Source organism: Aegilops tauschii, chromosome 5, assembly GCF_002575655.3.
Source record: "Aegilops tauschii subsp. strangulata cultivar AL8/78 chromosome 5, Aet v6.0, whole genome shotgun sequence".
Lineage (NCBI taxonomy): Eukaryota > Viridiplantae > Streptophyta > Magnoliopsida > Poales > Poaceae > Aegilops > Aegilops tauschii.
The window spans coordinates 563680401-563702322 of NC_053039.3; the positions used below are offsets into that span (position 1 = coordinate 563680401).

Sequence of the window (21922 nt, forward strand, 5' to 3'; positions counted from 1 at the left end):
TGTCAGAAAGACAATGAAGTGTCAAACTACTAATGTATGGTTTACAAAAAAAAAAACTCTCTTTCTATGGGACATACTCTCTATGCATGTCCCATAATATAAGACGTTTTTGCAAGCTAGCGTCTTATATTGTGGAACGGAGGGAGTGTCATGTCCTTGAATCTAGAGTATATCTTGACCTTTCAACGGTGAACTATCAATTGATTATTTATATGGGTTTTCTTCTTCTCTTTCCAGTGAAAAAAAACCCAGATAAATAATCAATTGATATTTGCGAAGCTAGTTTTCAGTCAGATGTGTGTTACGAGACTGACAATCAATTTATTTTTTCCAATTCATGTTTTAAAACACATTTTATGGTTTATAGTAGTGAGTTTGTGAAGCCAAACATTGCAGGAAGTCTTTAGGGCCGAGGCATGGATTCGGTATGTTTACTCTTTGTTCTGTTGATTGATCAATGGTCAAATTTAGACTCAAAATAAGAGATCGATTTTGTAAGACAAAACGGAATATACGTACGTTTCTGAAACGAGGATGGCGCGAATCCCGAGGCATGATCGAACGGCGTGGAGGACAGGAACGTGCTCGCAAGCCACAGCGACGCCACGCGCACGCTGACCAGGCGACCACCCGTTCCCTCCTCTGCTTCCCAGTGACCCACCTCTACTCGGCGCGGCCTCCACCACACGTCAGGAGCGGAGGGGCGGCGTCGGCGGCGGCGGCGGTGTCGGAGAGAGATGGTGGGCTCGGCCGCCTACTCGGCGACCTCCATCGTGGTGGTGATGGCCAAGGACAAGGGCAGGGGGAAGGGCACCAAAGGGGGCGCCGCCTCCTCCTCCGCCGCCAACAAGGTCAGCTCAATCCCCATCCCCTCCCGCTGCAATCAATCCCCCTAGATTGAACCAAGATTAGTTTGTGAAGTCCGGCGCAGCATCAAGATTAATCAATCTTCTCACTCTTCTTATTTTCCGTTGATGAGCACAAATGTTGAAAGGGGACTGAAAAAACGGACATTATTCCCAGTAACTTTGTTCTGAAGTTGTTCTTTATTTTAGTCAGAAATGGGGAGCTAGTATCTTGAATCTAGACGGCCTGGAATCAGGGTATGTGCTGCCGGGGCGGTCCTCACAAACCGTGCACCATATTTGCAGGTCGACCGGCGGCCTCCGAGGATTACATCTAACGTCAAGCAGAACCTGAGGATCGTCAAATTCTGGAAGGTACTGTTACTGTACAGGCCTTCCTGCATTCAGTTGCAGTTCAGACGAGACGAGAGAGAAAAGAAAGGACAGAAGCATTATTTCAGTATAGTCTCCTATCTGGTCCCATCGTTACAATTTGTGACAATCAGTTTAGACATGAGAACAGATACTGATAAGGTCGGAGCATCGGATGCATCTAGTGCCACTGTGTTCAGATATGTCTGAAACTCGTTATAGTGTCCTGTCCTGCCCATTCATCGGAGAAATGCACACCAGTTGTTACAAGTATTTGACACCTCTTTTCAGGATTACGAAAGGAGGCAAACAACCGGGCCTCAGCCTGCCACCAGGTTCCGCAAAAAGAAAATAATGAAGGAGGTGCTTCCTGATGACACAGACTTCTATGAGGACCCTTCTGCCACTCTTACCTGGTCAGGCCTGTCTTTCCTTTCATATCTAGTAGGCTGGTGATTCGACGAGTCCACTGAATTTGTGCCGTTGTTTCCTCTAGCACAAATGACGGCAGCGTGGAGATTGCCTCCCCTGTTATTCTTGTGGACGGCTACAATGTATGTGGCTACTGGGGAAAGCTTAAGAGTGATTTCTTGAACGGGAATCAAGGAATTGCGAGGCAGATGCTCATTGATGAGCTGGTATCGTTCAGTGCAGTACGAGGTTTGTACTACAGGATTAAACGATTATGCATGGTTCAACTATGATTCTTCTTCAAACAAAAAAGGAAGGTCACATGTCTCACCTTAGTCAACTATACTGTCTATTTTGCTGTTAGAAACTGATAGGCTGTTGTACTGCTTATTCTCTGGTATGTAGTGAATGAAAATTAATTATGACTTGTAACTATGTGTATCTATCCAAGAATGGAGTGCAATATACTGTTACTCTCTAAGACCGTAACTGCAATGGATAATTTCTTCTCGAGGGCCATGTGGTGTTCTTTTACATCAGCTATCTTATATCATTCATCGCTGTGATGCTTGCAGAGATAAAAGTTGTAGTGGTATTTGATGCTGCATTGTCTGGGCAATCTACACACACTGAAACTTATAAAGGGTAAGGTATTGCTGTGTTAGACCATTTCCACATGTCTAAATTGACGCTTTATGCTAGACATTTCTGTCGGATGTTGATGCCCTGTATATTATCATAGAATAAATGCAAGTTGAATGTTTCAACCATCTTTTTTTAGTTGGTCTTTAGGGGAGCCTTAACGAACTAATTTTGCTTCAACAGGGTTGATGTGGTATATTCTGCTGACTTATCTGCTGATTGTTGGATTGAGAAGGAGGTAAATCAAATTATGAAGTTTTCCATCAGATGGAACTGAGGAAGAATGCCCCAGAGTTCTTTGTGGATTAGTTCCATGAATTCACGCCAGTGAAAAGTCCATGCAAATATTCAAGTTTAATAGGCAAAAATCCATGTTTCCATGAGGATTGTGTCACTAAAAGTCTAAAGCTGTTTGTAAAAATAGTTGAGTTAGTTTCAACCAGCAGGAATGTCCTAGGCATATTTATTAGCTGTATATTCATGCCCAACTGTTCAAATCTCCATTTAACATAGGAAAATCACTAGAATGATTATAGTATGATTTATGCTAATCTGAAATTGCTGCACTCTAGGTTCTCCCCCACCATATTTTCATGTTATGGGCATTTTTTGGAAATTTTGATCCTACTACTAAACTTACATGCATAGCACCAATAAGTGATCTTTTAATCAAATGGGCATGGAGTGCCATCATACTGAATATATGTTATATGTGTAGTGTTACAAAGAGGTTTCTTACACTGATTCTTTCTACTAACTTAGGTTGAAGCTTTGGTGGCAGATGGATGTCCAAAGGTCTGGGTTGTAACGTCGGATGTACTGGAGCAACAGTTATCACATGGTGAAGTATGTTTTTGCCTCATGATTACCTTGTTCTGTTGGTCTTCTTCCATCAAACATTCATGTACCAGCATGTGGACTTAGATATTGTACCTTTCTTGCTATGTTCTGCTGCATTGCTTAACTGGGAACACTAGAAAATTCGCTGGGTAGCATAGCTATTCCGGAAAACAGATCATTGCCTAAAGAAGTGCAACTGAGAATAATTGATGTATTGACAAAATAACAGGTGTGATCATTTGTAGGAGAGTGTTATCAACCTGAACTAGATGAACTCGGAAGCAGTTGAAGCTTTATGTGTAGACAAGGATATTGCTAGGAGTTTTTCATCAGATATTACTCTTGATGATCTAACGCATGCTCTTGTTGTATGTTTTGTAGGGTGCTCTTATTTGGAGCTCTAAAAGACTGGTTAAAGAGGTTAGTTGTTAGTTGTTACTAATTTGTTTTCATGGCATCCCTTGCTCGAAGAACTATGTTAGACTTGGATATCTTATATCCATTTTGCTGTTGTCACTTCATCCTTATCTTCTACCAAATGTCCTGACATTGCCATGGTAGCTGTGTTTTTGTTCTTAAATCCATGTGAGGTAAATATGATATTAAAAGGTCAAAGTCGGGGCATTTGCATGATTGCATCCGTCCCAGTATAAAGCCAGATATTGTAAATATATGCTACTCCATTCTTTTCTTTTATGCGGATGCAATTATCTAACAGGGGAGTTCCATTTTCCCTGCGCAGATCACCTGACAACAAATTGTCTGTCATATGGTTCTGCAGATAAAAGAATCAGAACTGGAGCTTGACGAAGAGCTGAAGGAAATCAGGTTCAGAGTCTTTCTTATTCAGTTTGAGCATCCAGGCGAAACCATTTAGAAACGGCCGTGTACCATATTCTGTTAAAAACTCAAAATAGCTGCTAATTAGTAGTAACTTGAACCCAATCTTTTTGGGCTTCCTATTTGGCAGGTCAACATCATTGCAAGGAAAGATTTTTCAGCACAAGCTGAAACCTAAAGTAGTGCAAGGTTTAAAAAATCTTCGGAATCAGCTCGAAGAACAAGAGCGGAAAAAGAAGTGACCGCCAAGTGTCGACCGATCGACACGAATCGCATCGAGATGCTGTAACATCGGTTGGCAAGAGAAGGGTGTTGAAGAGAAGAAGTGTATATTTTTGTACAGGGGAGGAGCACATCAACTGACGTTTGATCCATAGGTCAGAGGTGCCGACTGTGCAACAACGATGATGGTCGTGAGAGGGGTGGTGAGTAAGCACGCTGGCGGATGTCATGGGAAGGAAAATCTGCTTATCGTAGGCAAGCAGTTTGTAGAGGGGGAAACCACAAAATGTAGGTTCCTTAGCTGTCTGACAATTTTTTCTCTTTGTTTGTTTGATCATAATCCTACAGTGAAGAGAGCCATGAGCTGTATAGAAATGTAAAGTAGCTGAATTCCTTGCGGGGCTGATGAAAAAGAATATGTGTTTATATTCGAAAATAAATTTTCTATTTTCTGAACAGCTTTAGTGCCTTGTGATTGAAAAAATATATATTTGTATCCATTGATGCGTGTGAGATTAATCTTCGCTGACTGGGTGCGGAAAAGGAGCAGGCATGGACACAATATTTTGGCTGAAGAAGGCTAACATCATAACCCACAAACAAGAAAGGGGCGATGGAATTTATTCTCAGGTCTGTTTGCACTTGACAAAGTTAACACGGAAAGAATACACACTGGATGAGTTCCCACGAAGAACACTGAGCACCGAAACATAAAAACACGGACGATGTTCGGATGATGCCATCAACAAAGATACCATAAGCTAGAGGGAAGAGTTCAGCTGGATCCTCCCTGGCTCCCTGCTTGACTATCTTGTATGTTCAGTAACAGCACTTCACTCCTGCAAGGTTAGTTCATATGAAGAGATTAGCAAGGTTCCAGGTTCAATTTGTCATAAAAATAGAAATCTAAAATAATGTTCTATATCTTCTATTTGTCACAAATGCCCAGGTCTATATGTACGCTTTTCTTTCATCTGTTCTTGACATGATTTGGCATTTCTAAGGTGGGAGTAGAACAGGTGTCACGGGTTTTAGCTCAGATCTGATATGGCGGAATTATGATTTTTTAAGTTAATCAGCAACAGATGTCACAAGATTTTGAAAGGTATTATCTCAGATCATGGAAAGTATCTGCCACTGACAACGCAGAATTTCAGCATAACAATTAAACACACATATTTCTACTAGCGAGTTTCAACTGAACCAGAGCATGACGCAAGCAAAACAAGCTGAGAAGCAATGATTGAGAGTGTACAGAGCTTCAATGCAGCGATGCAACAAAAAGATGGTTCTGCACTATTTTTAGCGCCGAACCTCTATCAGAAAAATTCGGAAGAGGGCTATAGTTCAGCTATTGCACGCCTACAGCTCAACTGAATAACAATGCTATTTCTTCCATTGTCGATTATCCTAGTAAAAACAAGATTAAACTGATCTAGCTAGCTTTGCTAGTGTGTGACGATTGCACAATCAGATGTAAATGCAGCAATCAACAGCAAATGATATGATATAACTCAATCTTTTTTTGTGTACTATTTTTAGCATCGAACCAATATATCAGAAAAAAAACCGGAAGAGGGCTGTAATTCAACCGTTGCGCTCTAATAATAGGTAAACACCATATCAATTTCTTCCATTGTCAATTATTCTAGTCAAAACAAGACAGACCTGGTCTAGCTAGTATGATGGTTGCACAGCAATAAGCAAGATGCAGAGGCAACAATCAACACAGAGCAGCAAATGCTGAATTACAGAGGGCTTCTCTTTCTGTTGGGTTGTGTACTATTTTTAGTGTCGAGCCAATATCGAAAAAAAACGAGAGGGCTGTAATTCAGCTATTGCATTCCTAATAATAGCTCAACACCATATCAATTTCTTCCATTGTCAATTATCCTAGTCAAAACAGGACTAGCCTGGTCCAGCTGGTCTGACGTTAAGCAAGATGCAGAGGAAAAAATGAAAACAGAGCAGCAGATGCTACGAAATGAAATGATATACCTCGTCGTCGTCGTCGTCCTTCTTGAGGCGAGTGGTACCGCCGACTTTGTCGATGGGCAGCTTCATGTTGCCAAAGGGTGTGTCGACATCGATCTTGCCCTTGATGCTGTAGCCAGTGCCCCTGCCCCTGATCATGTCCCAGACGGCAGAGCCCAGGTCCTTGGGCCTGAAGGTGAAGGGGATCTGCATCTTGGTGATCCCCTGCTTCTCGATCCTGGTGGAGTCGGTGAGCTCCGCCTCCACCACGCTGTCGTCGCCGAGCCACATCTCGTACTGCAGCAGGTTGAGGCCCAGGTCGAAGTCGTTCTTGTTCTCCAGGCTCAGGTGGATGGTGGCCGTCGTCTCCTCGAAGGAGAAGTGGTGGAACTTGATCTTGTCCACGTCCACGTCGGGCTTGTACGGGATGGGGATCTCGCCGGACTTGTCCAGCGGGATCTTGATGCGGCCGAAGACGGGGACGTCGACGAGGAAGATGACCCGGAGCAGGTAGGGGATGATGCTCCCGGGCTTGATATCCGCGTAGGTGCTCCGGATGTCGTCGAAGTCGAGCGTGATGGGCACCTTGACCGTCTCCTCGCCGTGCGCGCGGATGGTGCCGGCGTCCGGGATGAGGCCCGCGACGAGCTTCCGGCCGTCGCTGTCGATGAGGTAGTCGATGTCGACGAGCGGGATGGGCACCGGGTTGGGGTTCTTGATGAGCACGTCGACGACGAGGTCGGCGCGGTGGAGGCCGATGTGGGGCACGTGGATCCGGGCCACGTCGGCGCTGGGCTTGCCGAACCCCACCGCCTCCTCGATCTTCTCCCCGATGTCGTGGATGAAGTCCTTGACCTTGTCGATGAACCCGCCGCCGCCCTCCTCCTCCTCTGTCTTCTCCTCCTGCTTCTTCTTCTTGTCGGCGGCGTCGTCCTTGCTGCTCTTGCTGAAGAGGCCGCGGTCGGTGACCGTGTTGGGGTTGTCCGACGACGACGACATGGCTGGCAAGATCGGAGCTTTGCTTCAGATCCCGGCCGAGATGAGATGGAAAGTGGAGATGCGAAGAGGATTCTTTGGGATCAAATCAAACAAGAGCGGATTCGGATGGTGATTGAGCGAGTACCTGGGGAGGGAGGAAGGGGATCCGGACGGACGGAGCGAGTGGAGATCGCGTGCGGAGCGTGTCGCGGTAGTGGGGGCCGGCCGGCAGCTGGAGTGGACGGACGGACGCGTGACGAGTGGAGCGGTAGTGGGGGCGAAGCGAGGAGCACGTGCAGGGACGGGGTTGGGCTGTCCGCCGCTTCCACCTCAGCTCAGCTGGTCGGTCGCCAAGGGAAGGAAAGGAAGGAGTCAAAGCCACCAAGAAAGTGACTGGAATTCGTTTGGACAAGGGGAGGACTCAAATTTGTCTAAAATTTAGAATTAGGTCAGCCCGTATGAGGTGGTCTGGTGTGACCTCGTATGAGGTGGGAAAGGAGACTCGCCGGAGGCGGGATTATGACGTGCACTCTGTCTTCTCATCCTTTGTCCTGTCATCCCCCTTCTTGCTGAATAGGCCGCAGTTGATCACTGTGTTTGGGATGTCCAGCACGAACTACATGGCTGCTAGCAAGGTCGGAGCTTTGAGATCTCGACAGAAGGTAATGACGACTTGGTTGCCTACAACCATTTTGGCCTCATTGCAAATGTGGTCCGGTAGAGCCTGACTGAGGTAATACTGGCTATAACCCACCTTTTGCACTTCATTTGCTTGCTAGTACTGCATCATGAGGTTGTTTGATACATGACGTTTGGTTAGTAACAATTAAGGATAGTCGGGAGATAATTCTCTACGTAAATCTAGTAGAAGATAGGCAACAATGTGGTTGGAAGAGAGGATGAAAAGAGAGTCATTGAAACAGGCACTCGGTGAAACCAATGGCACAGACAAAGGCGGCAAAAGGAGTGAACTAGCTAGATGTGTGTCGCTTGTTTTAAAGAACATAGAGATTTATAGAGGGCACATGCACGTTTAGGAAAGATAGAAAGGTTTGAAGAAGATACAAATTCATCGTCTTTCACTAAGTAATCATGAAATGTCAGCTTTATTTTACAGCTTTAAAGATACAAATCTTTGTGCTTCTTTTGATGTAGATAGGAATAGTGCATACATGGCTTTGCAGAGTCAATTTTTGCCCTTTTATCGCATCAAAACTTACCACATACTATTATGTGACGCTTTCGCTAACCGCACAATCGACTGGGAAGTGTAGAAAGTTTAGTACCATACTGCTAAAGTAAGAAGAGTGAGACATCCCAGCCTATCTCATAGTCAACACCTTGAATGTTTTGTTTTGTTACAAGCAAGGCCAAAGATTTTGCAGAAAACACCCGGAATCTTTGATTTCGTTACAAATAAGACCAAAATTTTGACAAGTCATGGCAATCCTTGGTAGAAATTTCGGCAGCACAACACGTTGGAGGAAAGAAATGCATGCCCAAGGGCACTACAATTGCTGCACAAAGGTCCATAGTGCAAAAAGGTCCATAGTGTAATTCTAAATTTAAAAGGCAGTATTGAGGGCCTCTCTCATAGAGAAGGGAAACTAAATGGCCTTTCTATAAGAATAGCAGCACACACAAGTGCAAGAAAGAAGGCTCCAGGGACTTGCGCGGAAAATCTCAAAAAAATTGGACCATTTCGCGATTTGTGCGTGTCATCCTTGTGCAGGGGCCATGCTAATCTTCTCTGTATCGTTCCAATTTTATCGGATGTCCGCGAAGGGACGATTCTAGCTGCCGCGCTCAGGCTTATAAATTGGTCTGACTCTCCCCGGCTGGCCGATGTGGGACTAAACGAACGAGCGTTTGTTTTGCCCACGGTGCTGTCCAGCCAAACTCAGATGCCATCGGGCGTGCGCGATGGGCCGCCAGTAGCAGGCTGGATATCTCTTGATGTGGCCCATATTAATGGAAGAGCATAACGGGCCTCGTGTTTTTTCATTATTAGGGAATAACGAATGATGCTTGGACACTAAAAAAATACTACAATTTTTGACGCACGTGGGGGGAGGGCACATGCATGCTTAGGAAAGGAGGGATCAACAAATCCTTTTGGTTGTTCACAATTTATATATGAAATGTGGATTATGCAAATCGACAAAACCATTTTAAAAAGCAAACTTGTGCGTGAAGGAGATCATACAATCAAGTTGTTGCCACACGTACACATTGCAAAGACCATGGTGCCAAAAGGTTCATGCTAAGCTAGCTTACCGTGTCTTTGGTTTGAGTAGATATATAAAATGGTATGCAATATTCATACTTTTCTACATGAATATTGAGATTTCACGACTTGTGACCTACATAATTCATTGACCACTAGTTATTGTACACTAAAGATAGAAAGGTTTGAAGAAGGGATTCTTTCGGGTGATATCAGAATGCAACACTAGTGTAACGCCCACGATGCGGCTATATCTCCCACGTGTCGAGGCACGACTTAGAGGCATAACCGCATTGTAGGTATTGTCGCAAGAAGGGTCATCTTCACACAATCCCATGTAATGAACAAGAATGGGATAACGAGAGTTGGCTTACAATCGCCACTTCACTCAATACATAAATTAATTCATACATCATCCAAAATTCACACATAGACCGACTACGGTCAAATCCAAATGAAAATAAGATAACCCTAAATGCTAGATCCCCGATCGTCCCAACTGGGCTCCACTACTGATCACCAGGAAACGAAACATAGTAACGACCACGTTCCTCGTCGAACTCCCACTTGAGCTCGGTTGCGTCACCTGCACTGGTATCGTCGGCACCTGCAACTGTTGGTAGAAATCTGTGAGTCACGAGGACTCAGCAATCTCACACCCGCGAGATCAAGACTATTTAAGCTTATAGGAAAAGATGGGGCAATGAGGTGGAGCTGCAGCAAGCACTAAGCATATGGTGGCTAACATACGCAAAAGAGAGCGATAAGAGAAGCAACACAACGGTCGCGAAGCTAGAAATGATCAAGAAGTGATCCTGAAACTACTTACGTTCATGCATAAATCAAACCGTGTTCACTTCCCGGACTCCGCTGAGACCATCACGGCTACACACACGGTTGATGTATTTTAATTAAGTCAAGTGACAAGTTCTCTACAACCGGACATTAACAAATTCCCATCTGCCTCATAACCGCGGGCACGGCTTTCAAAAGATAATACCCTGCAGGGGTGTCCCCACTTAGCCCATTATAAGCTCTCACGGTCAACGAAGGATAAACCTTCTCCTAGGAAGACCCGATCAGTCTCGGAATCCCGGTTTACAAGACATTTCGACAATGGTAAAACAAGACCAGCAAAGCTGCCCCAATGTGCCGACAAATCCCGATAGGAGCTGCACATATCTCGTTCTCAGGGCACACCGGATGAGCCAGACGTCGGGTTGGCATAGACCCTGGTTGCCCAGGGGGCGCCGGACATCGCTCGGTTTGGGCCAGCACTCGAAGGAGCACTGGTCCGGGGGTTTAAATAAAGATGACCCTCGGGCTCGCGAAAACCCAAGGGAAAAAGGCTTAGGTAGGAAAATGTAAAACCAAGGTTGGGCCTTGCTGGAGGAGTTTTATTCAAGGCGAACTGTCAAGGGGGTCCCATAAATCACCCAACCGCATAAGGAACGCAAAATCAAGGAACATAACACCGGTATGACGAAAACTAGGGCGGCAAGAGTGGAACAAAACACCAGGCATAAGGCCGAGCCTTCCACCCTTTACCAAATATATAGATGCATTAATTAAATAAGAGATATTGTGATATTCCAAAATATCCATGTTCCAACATGGAACCAACTTCAACTTCACCTGCAACTAGCAACGCTATAAGAAGGGCTGAGCAAAGGCGGTAACTTAGCCAAACAACGGTTTGCTAGAAAAGGATGGTTAGAGGCTTGACATGGCAATATGGGAGGCATGATATAGCAAGTGGTAGGTAGCGCAGCATAGCAATAGAACGAACAACTAGCAACGCAAAGATAGAAGTGATTTCGAGGGTATGGTCATCTTGCCTGCAAGGTTCTCAGAGTTGTCGAAAGCTTGATCCTCGTAAGCGTACTCAACAGGTTCCTCGTTCACGAACTCGTCTCCCGGCTCTACCCACAGCAAGAACACAAGCAATGGAACCACAATCAATCACGGGAAATGCACAAGCAACATGATGCAATACATGCATGATATGCGAGATGTGAAATGCGATGCATATGCGTGCTCTGGAAGAAAAAGTATGAACAAGGCACCAACTTGGCAAAACAAGTATGCCACTAGAAAGATGAGATGATTTCGGTTCAAATCGATATAAAGATCACCGGAAACGGATGCACGGTTTGCAAATGGCAAGCAAAACAAGAATGACACAATTCTGCGATTAACAGCATGATAGCACATAGAATACATCAAGTAACTATGCTACAGGACCCCAACATAGCAATAAAGCATATGGCAGTGATCTACAAGAGATGCTTGACAAAAGATGAACACTGAGCTACAGCTAAATCACACAATAACAGGTTCAAACAAGCATGACAAAAGTGCAAAAGATATCAGCTTCACGGTGAAAATACTGAACATGGCTGAAACAGCATCAGGTAGCAATGTTCAGGGCAAGCAATCAACATGCTACAGGAACTTATCATAGCAAAACAAGGCATGGCATGAATCTACTAAATGCATAGAACAAAAGACCTTACAGAAGATATGATGGCACCCATGTAAACATAGCAAGTTTCGTTAACAGGTTTCAGACTTGGCAGAAAACAGAGCATGACATTAACAGAAATATGAAGGCATATTTGTGAGCTTGATTCACTCATCAAAAAGCAATTCATGACAGAACAAGCATATCTACAGCAAGATGGCATGTTTATGAAGCTAACCATGGCAAGAGCAAGTTCATAGCATGTATGGATCAACTACAACAACCTTGGCAAAATTGAATATCATGTTAACATTCTGCCAGGAACATTTTATAGCAAAAGTAGAGCAAGATTGAGACATGCTAGGGCACTCCATAATTCCAAACAGGGGCATGGATGGATAGAGCACAACTATATCTACAAAACATCCTTACTGAACATACTCAAAAGAAGTATGGATCTCACTGTAGACACATGGATACATGGCATCAAAATAACAGCAGTAAAAGACAGCAAAATCCTGTCCCTGAAAACAGAAACATCACGAAGCCTAGTTTGCATGCTTGTGCTAGTCACCAAATAGATCACAAAAATACATGGCATACACCTCTGTAAAGATGGCATGGCATAGATCAAAACACATGTAGAGCTCATGCCCAAAAGATGCACACATCAAATGCAACAAAAATAACAAAACATCAAGTTCTGATAAGTAACAGCAGTAAACAACATATAGCACCCTTGCATCAGAGATTTGGGCATCAAGATGAACTCAAACAAGCAGGTCACAATGGAACAAAATGAGGAGCATCTCCTGATGAATATTTCGATATATCATGCGCGTAAAAAGGAGCAGTATGCAATGAGATATTCCATGATGAACAGAGCAACATAAAGTGATATATTCAGGACTTAGCAGAAAACAGAGGAGGAAATCGACCTCGATCTAGGGTTTGACCGCGCACGGATTTCGAGGCGGTGGCGGATCTCGCCGGATCCCCGCCGGAGAAGTGGCCGGAGTCGGACGGAGAGGGAGGAGGCCAGGGAAGGCGCGCGGGGTGGCGATGGCTGGCGACAGCGCGGACGGAGGCGGCGGGTGGTCGGCGGAGGAGAGGCGGCGGCCGGCGGAGACCTGGGCGGCGGCGGAGGCGCGGGATGCGCGGCGGTGGCGGTCGCGGGCGATGGGGAGGCGGGCCGCAGGGGCCAGGCGCGGGCGGCGGGGCGCGGGATCTGGGCCGGGAGGGCCTCCCGCGGGCCCTGCGGGCTGCGGCGGCGGGGCAGCAAAGTGTCGTGGCTCGCCACGTGTCGGCTCCTGACTTGTGCGGGCTGCGGCGGCGGGTTCGGCCGGCGCGGGACGGACGCGTCCGGCGGCGGAGAGGGAGCGAGCTAGGGTTTCGGGACCCGGATTTGGAGGAGGGTGCACATATTTATAGGTAGAGGGAGCTAGGAGACTCTAAATGGAGTGCGGTTTTCGCCCACACGATCGTGATCGAACGACCGAGAGCATGGAGGGGACTTAGATGGGTTACTGGGCTGTTTGGAGGGGTGTTTGGCTGCAACACACAAAAGGCCTTTGCGGTTACCCGGTTAACCGTTGGAGTATCAAACGACCTCCAAATGGAACGAAACTTGACAGGTGGTCTACCAGTGGTGTACCAAGGCCACTTGGCAAAACTCGGTCCATTCCGAGAACGTTTAACACCCGCTCACGAAAAGAGACAAGAGGGGTGCGCCGGTGCATGTGGGAGTGTCAGAATGCAAAACAGACAACGGAGAAAATTCTCGGATGCATGAGACGAACACGTATGCAAATGAGATGCACATGATGACATGATATGAGATGCATGACATGAACAAAAAGCAAAACGAAAGACAAAACCTGACCACGAAGGGAATATCATAACACATAGCTGAAAATGGCAAGAGTTGGAGTCACAAATATGGAAAGTTACATCCGGGGTGTTACAACAAGTGTCCGAGAGAGTTTTCTCACAAGTCTTAGATGAATTTGTTAGGTGGTAAGATAATCAAATTAGACTAAAGAAACATGTTTTTTGCATTATGACCGAATCATAGTTATGGTTAAGAACAAAGACATTTTTTTGAAGGAATACACTACATCTAGGAGGACTGAAACGGAAGACTAACCCAGGAACGTGTAATAATAGACTAAAAAGGCTAAAAAGTTACTATAGAAAGGTTGTATCTGCAATAACAAAGAAGAGAAAGCGCGTGGGTCTAAATTTAAAAAGGCAGTATTGAGAACCTCTCTGATAGAGAAGGGAAACTAAAGGGCCTTTTTGTAAGAATAGCATCACACGCAAGTGCAAGAAAGAAGGCTCCAGGGACTTGCGTAGAAAATCTCAAAAAATTGGACGATTTCTCGATTTGTGCGTGTCATCCTTGCGCAGGGGCCATGCTAATCTTCTATGTTTCGTTCCAATTTTATCGAATGTCCTTGAAGGGACGATGCTTGGTGCCGCGCTGTACCTTATAAACCAGTGCGACTCTCCCCTACTGGCCGATGTGGGACTAAACGAACGAGCGTTTATTTTGCCCACTGCGCTGTCCAGCCAAACCTAGACGCCATCGGGCGCGCGGTAGGCTGCCAGTAGCAAGCTAGATGTCTCTTGATGTGGCCCAAATTAATGGAAGAGCATAACGGGTCGTCATGTTTTTTTATTAGGGAATAACGAACGATGGTTGGACACTAAAAAATACTATAGTTGTTGCCGCACGTGGGGGGAGGGCACATGCATGTTTAGGAACGGAGGGATCAACAAATCTTTTGGGTTCTTCACAATTTATGAAAGGTGGATTATGCAAATCGACAAACCTTTTTAAAAAGCAGACTTGTGCGTGAAGGAGATTAGATGATCAAGTTGTTGCCACACGTACACATTGCAAAGTCCATAGTGCAAAAAGGTTGATGCTAAACTAGCTTACTGTGTCTTTGGTTTGACTAGATATATAAAATGGTATGCAACATATATAATTTTCTACATGAAGATTGAGATTTGACCAGTTGTGACTGTCGGTGTCAAAACCGGCGGATCTCGGGTAGGGGGTCCCGAACTGTGCGTCTAAGGCGGATGGTAACAAGAGGCGGGGGACACAATGTTTACCCAGGTTCGGGCCCTCTCGATGGAGGTAATACCCTACTTCCTGCTTGATTGATCTTGATGATATGAGTATTACAAGAGTTGATCTACCACGAGATCGTAGAAGCTAAACCCTAGAAGCTAGCCTATGGTATGATTGTTGTTGTCCTACGGACTTAACCCTCCGGTTTATATAGGCACCGGAGGGGGCTAGGGTTACACAAAGTCGGTTACAAGGGAGGAGATCTACATATCCGTATTGCCAAGCTTGCCTTCCACGCCAAGGAGAGTCCCATCCGGACACGGGTCGAAGTCTTCAATCTTGTATCTTCATAGTCCAACAGTTCGGCCAAAGGATATAGTCCGGCTGTCCGAGGACCCCCTAATCCAGGACTCCCTCAGTAGCCCCTGAACCAGGCTTCAATGACGATGAGTCTGGCGCGCAGATTATCTTCGGCATTGCAAGGCGGGTTCCTCCTCCGAATACTCCATAGAAGATTTTGAACACAAGGATAGTGTCCGGCTCTGCAAAACAAATTCCACATACCACCGTAGAGAGAATAATATTTCCACAAATCCAATCTGCCGACAGCTTTTCATAATGTGACATACTGTCGTGGTCTGGTCACGACGAACCGTTTTTCCGAGCCTGCCACTGCGTGTTGCGAGGCGGTTTTTATTGGCACGTCCTGTCGAAGCAGAGATCTTGTCCCTTTTTTCATGGGATTCTCATCAATACGGGTATGGGTAACCCAATCGTGCCTGTTGGTATGACTCCTCGATTTAGGTAAGTCCCAAACGGCCACGCGGAGGACGCTTGATATTCATCCTCTTTATAAAGAGGCCTAGGCCTGTCCCCTTCTTCTCGCGCTCAATCGAATCCTTCCCCCACCTCGAGTTCCAACACCCAAGGCTCAGGCTAGGCGCTTCGGACCTACAATCATGTCCGGATCCAACCTTCAAGGTCGGTGGGTGCCCTCCTCCGTCACAGAGGAGGACATCAAGAAGCTAAGAGAAGCTAGGTATTTGACCGGCGAAATCTCGCACAGGCTGCCTGCTCGAGGGCAGGCCATTCCCACTCCCGAACCTGGCGAGAGTGTCGTATTCGTCTCCCACTTCCTCCGAGGGCTAGGTTTCAGTCTAGATCCCTTTGTCAGAGGGCTCATGTTCTACGACAGGCTCGATTTCCATGATCTGGTTCCGGATTCCATCCTTCACATCTCGTCGTTCATCGTCGTGTGTGAAGCCTTCCTCCGCATTACCCCACATTTCGGCTTATGGCTCAAGACCTTCAATGTGAAGCCAAAGATGATTGAGGGGCGACACACAGAGTGCGGAGGTGCCGTAATAAGCAAAGGCGCCGGTGTTCCATGGCCAAAGGGTTCCTTCCCGGAGGTGTCCAGTTTATGGCAACGGGAGTGGTTTTATATCACAGCTCCCCGGGGTACTAAGTGGGTAGCTGCCCTGCCTTCCGCTCGCCCCCCGCCACAACTGGCGTAATGGTCAACAAGGGGCTGGACTGGGGGCCAGTAAATGATGTGCCGACATTGCAGAGTCGCATCCGAGATCTCCACGAGAGAGATGTCAACCTTGTTAAGGTAATGCAAGTTATGCTAGTTCGTCGAGCCCTGCCTTGCAAACGTCGACCTCTCCGTATGTGGGAGTTCAACCCGGAAGGACCGCGAACTATTCAGCACTTCTTCGGCATGACGCTCGAAGAGATGTATAGATCGTTCTTCGGATCACAAATAGAGTGTCCGGACACCTCCGAGGATGCGGGTCTGAATGCAATCGTCCAGACACTCAAGTAAGTAATTCCGTGGCCGAACACGCTGTCTTTTAATTTATCACAACATCATTCTGAAAAGCCGCCTTTTGACCAGGACTGGATAAAAAAGGTGAAAATGATCAGGTGTCCGGCCCCCCTTCCCGAGGGCTCACCGGATCCTGTACTAGCCAGGATGCTTGAGCTTGCGCCTTATCAAGCGCCATCAGGGGAAGGTAAAGGGTGGAACAAAGAAGCCGAGAGCGAGCCTCACTCACTATTCATCCAAACCGGGGGAATTAGTGCCTCCGCGAAGGAGGATAACCGGGGGGAAGAATCTAAAATTCCCTCTCCCCAGGGAAGGAAGAGGACCGCCTCTGAAGACTTGGAAGTAATGGTCTCCAAGCGAGTGAAGAATCCTTTGTCGGAGGGTCCTACCCCGGAGGGCATCCTTACCGCACAGTACCCGTAAGGGGACCAGCCCTCTACCGAGCTGTAAGTAAACAAAAGTACTTTATATTAAATATATCCTGCTTCGTTTCCGAGAATGATAACCGAGGTGTGCGTCTTGTAGTTCGGATCGTAGCCCTTCTCGACAGAGTTCGTCTTCGGGGGATCTTCTTCCGGAGATGATGGAGAGCGAAACACCTCCCCGTGCCTCCCCGCCTCGTGAGGCGGGCGACCCTGAGGTGTCATCACGGAGGATTTCTCCTGATCCGCCAAGGCCAGAAGGTAAACCTTCAGCCAACCGAAGTCCAGGGTATTCGGCTCCTAAGGAGAGCCACAGAAAGTGTCCGGAACCGTCCGGTGTGCGATCGAACGCACTGATAAATCTTCTGGAGCAAGCGGCTGTCTCGGAAATGCCTCGTGTGCTAATGGGCACGGTGGTTGAGAGGATTTCATCCGCCAAAAGCAGGTTGCATGAAGCTTTTATGAGTCTGCTGAAAGGCTTTGAGGTACGTGAAGTAATATATATTTTTTGGACGATACCACACATGCTAGGTGTGGCCTCTGCAGATAGTAGCCCCTGAGACTCTCGTTGCTGTCGAAAAAGACGACAAATAGAGGATCATAGTCCCAGGTAATAACCGTGCTGCTTTCATGTGCAGGTGGCTGCGGGTCCGGGAGCTGGCCGGACTGGTGAGTTTGCCGAACTGAAGCGGCAACTTGATGCGGCAGATGCCGACATCGTGCTTGTAAACAAGCAGCTTGACGAGGCACAAGGTATGTATTCTCCTAGGATCAATACATATTAAGAGGAGCATGATGCTAGTATCCGTAATATGCTGTGACTGCAGATGGAGCTGTCGCCATGGAGACCCTTCGGGCAGAACTTGCCCGAGCCAAGGAACAAGCCAGGAAGAGTGATGCGGCCGCCCTAAAGGCGGTCAAAGAGCTAAGAGCTGAACAGGCTGCCCATTGCTAGAGCAAAGAGAAAATAGCCAAGATGGCTATTGAGCTGAAAGATGCCGCCGGCCGGTATGAGCTTCTTGAAAAGGAAAGCCAAGCGAAGGCGGCGGAACTGAAGGAGGCCATGGAAGCGGCCAAGGAAACCCGCTCGCAAATCAGAGCGGTGAAGGAGGAACTCCGTCAAGCCGGAGATATTGCGGCTGGGAAGCCCTTTTTTTTTGCGGACGAGGTTTGGAGACCCGAAGTATGCCCCTCTGGATAAATTATGGAGTTCTGCAGACGCGTACTTGGATTTAGCAGCGAGTGCTGCTGATGCGACCAAGTTTTTCAAAGATCAGAAGGATCATGTAGTGGAAAGGTTGTTCTGGTCACAGTTCCGCACTCCAACGCGTCCGCTGCTGTTAAGTGAACAAATGGCCAAGTGGGCCGAGCTCCATAGGTTGTCCGGACTTGCTATGAGGTCCGTCGTGGATCACCTTTGGTCGGAGGGACCGAGGCCGAATAGTTATTTTGGCCTAGTGCAACAATTCCTTGGTGTTGTGCCGCATATCGACGCTGTGAAGATGTCGGTGTGCATAGAGGGTGCGCGGATGGCTCTTGCCCGTGTCAAGACATACTGGGCAGAGATGGAAGCCACCACTATTGCATCCCAGAGTTCGGCGGTAGGACATACTGGGCAGACATAGAGAGCGTGTCTGTTTTTGTGTGAGAGACTTGTAGGACGGGGTAGAAAGACGAACTTAACCCTGACGGAGGGAGAGAAATACATGAAGTGCGCGTGTGTGATTCCGATGCCCACAGGGAAATGAGATATGTATGCGTGTGAGAGAGATTGCACAATTCATTCACGTATCACTATCTAGCGATCGTGGACGTGCACCGCTTGAACATAAGTCAATATCTACTTCGTATCGTGGCCAATGGTACAATATCGATTCAACACTATAAAGATTGGACACTCACATATCACATTTTTTCTATTTAAATAAACCTTTTCAGTTGTGCATGCCAAAGTTACAGTGATGTTTCTTCAAACAACCAATGTAGCTATCATGTATAAGCACCATTGTTACTCTTGCATTCAAATTCATTAGTCTTGGATGATTTAAGTTTCTATTTTGAAGTAATATATGTAATATTCATATATGAATTCAACGGGTACGCAATTTATGAAATGGAGGCTATGTAATCATATGAGGTAACACTTTTAAGTAGCTGACTACAATATCCATTTCTTTTTGTGCGCCTCTACACTAACACGTCAATGCATTATGTTTAAAGTAAATAACCAATGGCACTAAATTATCTATTTACACGAGAAATACATAGGCTGAGCGTTTGATCCCTTTTTTTGTGAACGCGCCACTACACCCGTACGATTGGCCGCGCCCGTGTGAACGTCCAAGTTATCGGCGCATCATCCCGAGTTATTGTGTTTTTTTCTGGGGTGGACTTCACACCAGTTATTAACTGCTGACGCGTGCCCCGTGTACACAGTCTAGCATGACCTTCCCGCTAGCACGGTCCAAAATTAGTTGAAACTGGATATGAACGATCCCGCGGGCGGCAAAATCTCCCGCCTCCTTCTAAAATTTCTGCCACCTTAGTCTTTAGCATGCGAAATCCCCCTTTTGTCCTTGGTGCACGGAGACCAACAGTTACAATACCGCCCTCATCTACATGATAGGTCGGGGCTGCTTCGGTAACTTCCGGTTCCCCCACTACACGGCACCCCCATTTCCTCTCCCCCTCCCGCAAAAACGACTAACTCCACAGCACCGGAGCATCTTACATCACGCCGTCCGTACTTCATCGCCCTTTCTCCCCTCCCCTCTTGAAACCCTAGACTGCTCATCCACCGGCGTACCATAGCCCATTCACTGCCAGCGGCGTCCACCTCGCCGGATCTGCTTATGCGGCCGCATCTACCCCTCCCACCTCCCCTAGAAACAAGTAGACTGCTCATCCACCACTGTACCACAGCCCATTCAGTGTCGGCCTTGTCCACGGCGCCGGATCTGCTTCGCCGGTACTCTCGTCAACCGTCGCGCATCTGCAGCGGCTCATTCGTACTCCCCACCGGAGACGCTTCGTCCACACCCCCCGGAGCCGCCCCACCGACGCCCCCGTCGACGGCCTCTGATCCTCTTCGCCGACACCTTCCTCAACCCTACCGGAGCCGCTTCGCCGACACCTTCCTCAACCCTACCGGAGCCGCTTCGCCGACACCATCGTCAACCCTACCGGAGTAGCTTTGCCTATACCATTCTCAACCCTACCGGGGCCGCTTTGCCAACTCACAAGTCCACGGCCTCAGATCCGCTTCCTCGCACCCTCATCCAACCTACCGGAGCAGCTTCTGACGCCCTGTCCACGGCCGCAGATCCGCATCGTCGACACCACCCTTAACCCAACCACCGGAGCAGCTTCCGACGCCCCGTCCACGGCCGCAGATCCGCATCATTGACACCATCCTTAACCCAACCACCGGAGCAGCTTCTGACGCCCCGTCCACGGCCGTAGATCCGCATCGTCGACACCATCCTTAACCCAACCACGGGAGCAGCTTCTGACGCCCCGTCCACGGCCGCAGATCCGCGTCGCCGACACCATCCTTAACCCAACCACCGGAGCAGCTTCACCTACGCCCTCGTCCACGACCATAGATCCCACACCGCAGTCCACTCTACCGGAGCCGCTCCACAAACACCCTACTCGACGGTTCTAGATCTCCTTACCGGACCCCGACAGCCAGCGCAGTGTCATCACCCTCGACGTTTCTAACCTGATTCCCACCGTCTGGAGAGATGCCAAGCACCCGCCACGGCCTAGGTACTTTTCACCTTTAAACCCGTCCAACATCACCTGCCCGATGTACTTCAAATATACTAACCGGTTGCTGTTACCTGTTATGCAGCTGGCAAAAACTACAAGGACGATGTTTCTTCTGGATCTAACAGCTTGGCCAACCAAGATCCTGGACTGAGGCATTGCTATGATGTTGTAAGCACGTCTCTCTCTCTTGTATTGTTCTGTGCCTGCCAGCGTGCTTTGCTAGGATTTTCGACCAGTAATCCCTTTGTGCAGACAATGATTTCTACTACTGGCTGCTAAATTAGATATGTAGATGTCATACATGATACTACCTTGTACCTCCGTTCCTAAATATAAGTCTTTCTAGAGATTCCACTATAGGCTACATACGGAGCAAAATGAATGAATCTACACTCAAAAATGCATCTATATACATCTGTATGTGGTCCATACTGGAATCTCTACAAAGACATATATTTAGGAACAGGGGCAGTACATTACACAAAATCGTAGGTGGCATGTAGGAATTCCAGTGCACTACATTAGGCTCCCTTAGAGTGCCTGCTAGTCCAGCATACAGAGTCATGGCTAGTTTATGGTACGCACACAATCGTTAATTGGTGGTTTAAATATGCGCAAGGGATATGCAATGTAGTATCATGTAGAGATGTCCGAAATTAGCCATGTCAACTTGCAGATAGGGTTACACAATGAAAAAGTACAAGATGTATGTGGCAATTTCATGGAACATCGCAAAAAAGGAGAGGCAGCGGTGAGCCTATACAGTGTGCTATGGTACGTCACTCCTCCATTGCAATGATCGTGACATGTTATTTGTATGCCAGTTCTATTAGCCAAGTTTCTTAGGGACAGTTATTACGAGTTATCCTAAGAAAATAAGCACCTGTGAATATAAGCTCCATGTAATAAGCCAACCAGTTCTTTTCATTGCGTTTTCAGCTTATCTTTGGTATGATCAGTGGAAAGTCTAGATTGCATTATATTTTTTTCATTTTGCT

General features: G+C 47.1%; 2 protein-coding genes and 2 non-coding genes across 5 annotated transcripts; 1 reads left to right on the plus strand and 3 right to left on the minus strand.

Annotated features, from left to right (window-relative positions):
• Positions 1 to 616: 616 nt before the first annotated feature.
• On the plus strand, positions 617 to 4630 carry LOC109743625 (uncharacterized). 2 transcript variants are annotated; one of them, XR_002228122.4, is made up of 10 exons: positions 617 to 851; positions 1152 to 1220; positions 1509 to 1633; positions 1714 to 1877; positions 2204 to 2273; positions 2454 to 2508; positions 3033 to 3116; positions 3492 to 3530; positions 3853 to 3938; positions 4081 to 4630. XR_002228122.4 is itself a non-coding variant. In XM_020302718.4 (10 exons), the coding sequence occupies exons 1-10, from the start codon at positions 738 to 740 to the stop codon at positions 4190 to 4192; spliced, it is 879 nt and encodes a 292-aa protein (XP_020158307.1). In that variant the 5' UTR covers positions 617 to 737; the 3' UTR covers positions 4193 to 4630. The 2 variants fall into 2 exon arrangements, 1 of the variants encoding a protein (XP_020158307.1); XM_020302718.4 differs by having other exon boundaries at positions 3892 to 3938.
• A 106-nt stretch (positions 4631 to 4736) lies between these two features.
• LOC109743624 (uncharacterized) lies at positions 4737 to 7451 on the minus strand. The gene is made up of 3 exons (XM_020302717.4): positions 7270 to 7451; positions 6171 to 7147; positions 4737 to 5011 (listed from the first exon to the last, which is right to left on the minus strand). Exons 2-3 carry the CDS (start codon positions 7143 to 7145, stop codon positions 5006 to 5008), a joined length of 981 nt encoding a protein of 326 aa, XP_020158306.1. The 5' UTR covers positions 7146 to 7147; positions 7270 to 7451; the 3' UTR covers positions 4737 to 5005.
• A 1359-nt stretch (positions 7452 to 8810) lies between these two features.
• On the minus strand, positions 8811 to 8913 carry LOC120965567 (U6 spliceosomal RNA). Its single transcript, XR_005758612.1, has one exon. It is a non-coding gene; the product is annotated as a U6 spliceosomal RNA (small nuclear RNA).
• Positions 8914 to 14178: 5265 nt separating this feature from the next.
• Positions 14179 to 14281, minus strand: LOC120965592 (U6 spliceosomal RNA). The gene has a single exon (XR_005758637.1). It is a non-coding gene; the product is annotated as a U6 spliceosomal RNA (small nuclear RNA).
• Positions 14282 to 21922: the final 7641 nt, after the last annotated feature.

Excerpts from the sequence above, each read along its gene's own strand:
- LOC109743625 (XM_020302718.4), top strand. The coding sequence starts at position 738 with ATGGTGGGCTCGGCCGCCTACTCGGCGACCTCCATCGTGGTGGTGATG. Across the intron at positions 1,221-1,508 it reads GGATCGTCAAATTCTGGAAG|GATTACGAAAGGAGGCAAAC; the intron begins GTACTGTTACTG and ends ACCTCTTTTCAG. Across the intron at positions 2,509-3,032 it reads ATTGTTGGATTGAGAAGGAG|GTTGAAGCTTTGGTGGCAGA; the intron begins GTAAATCAAATT and ends CTACTAACTTAG.
- LOC109743624 (XM_020302717.4), bottom strand. The coding sequence starts at position 7,145 with ATGTCGTCGTCGTCGGACAACCCCAACACGGTCACCGACCGCGGCCTC.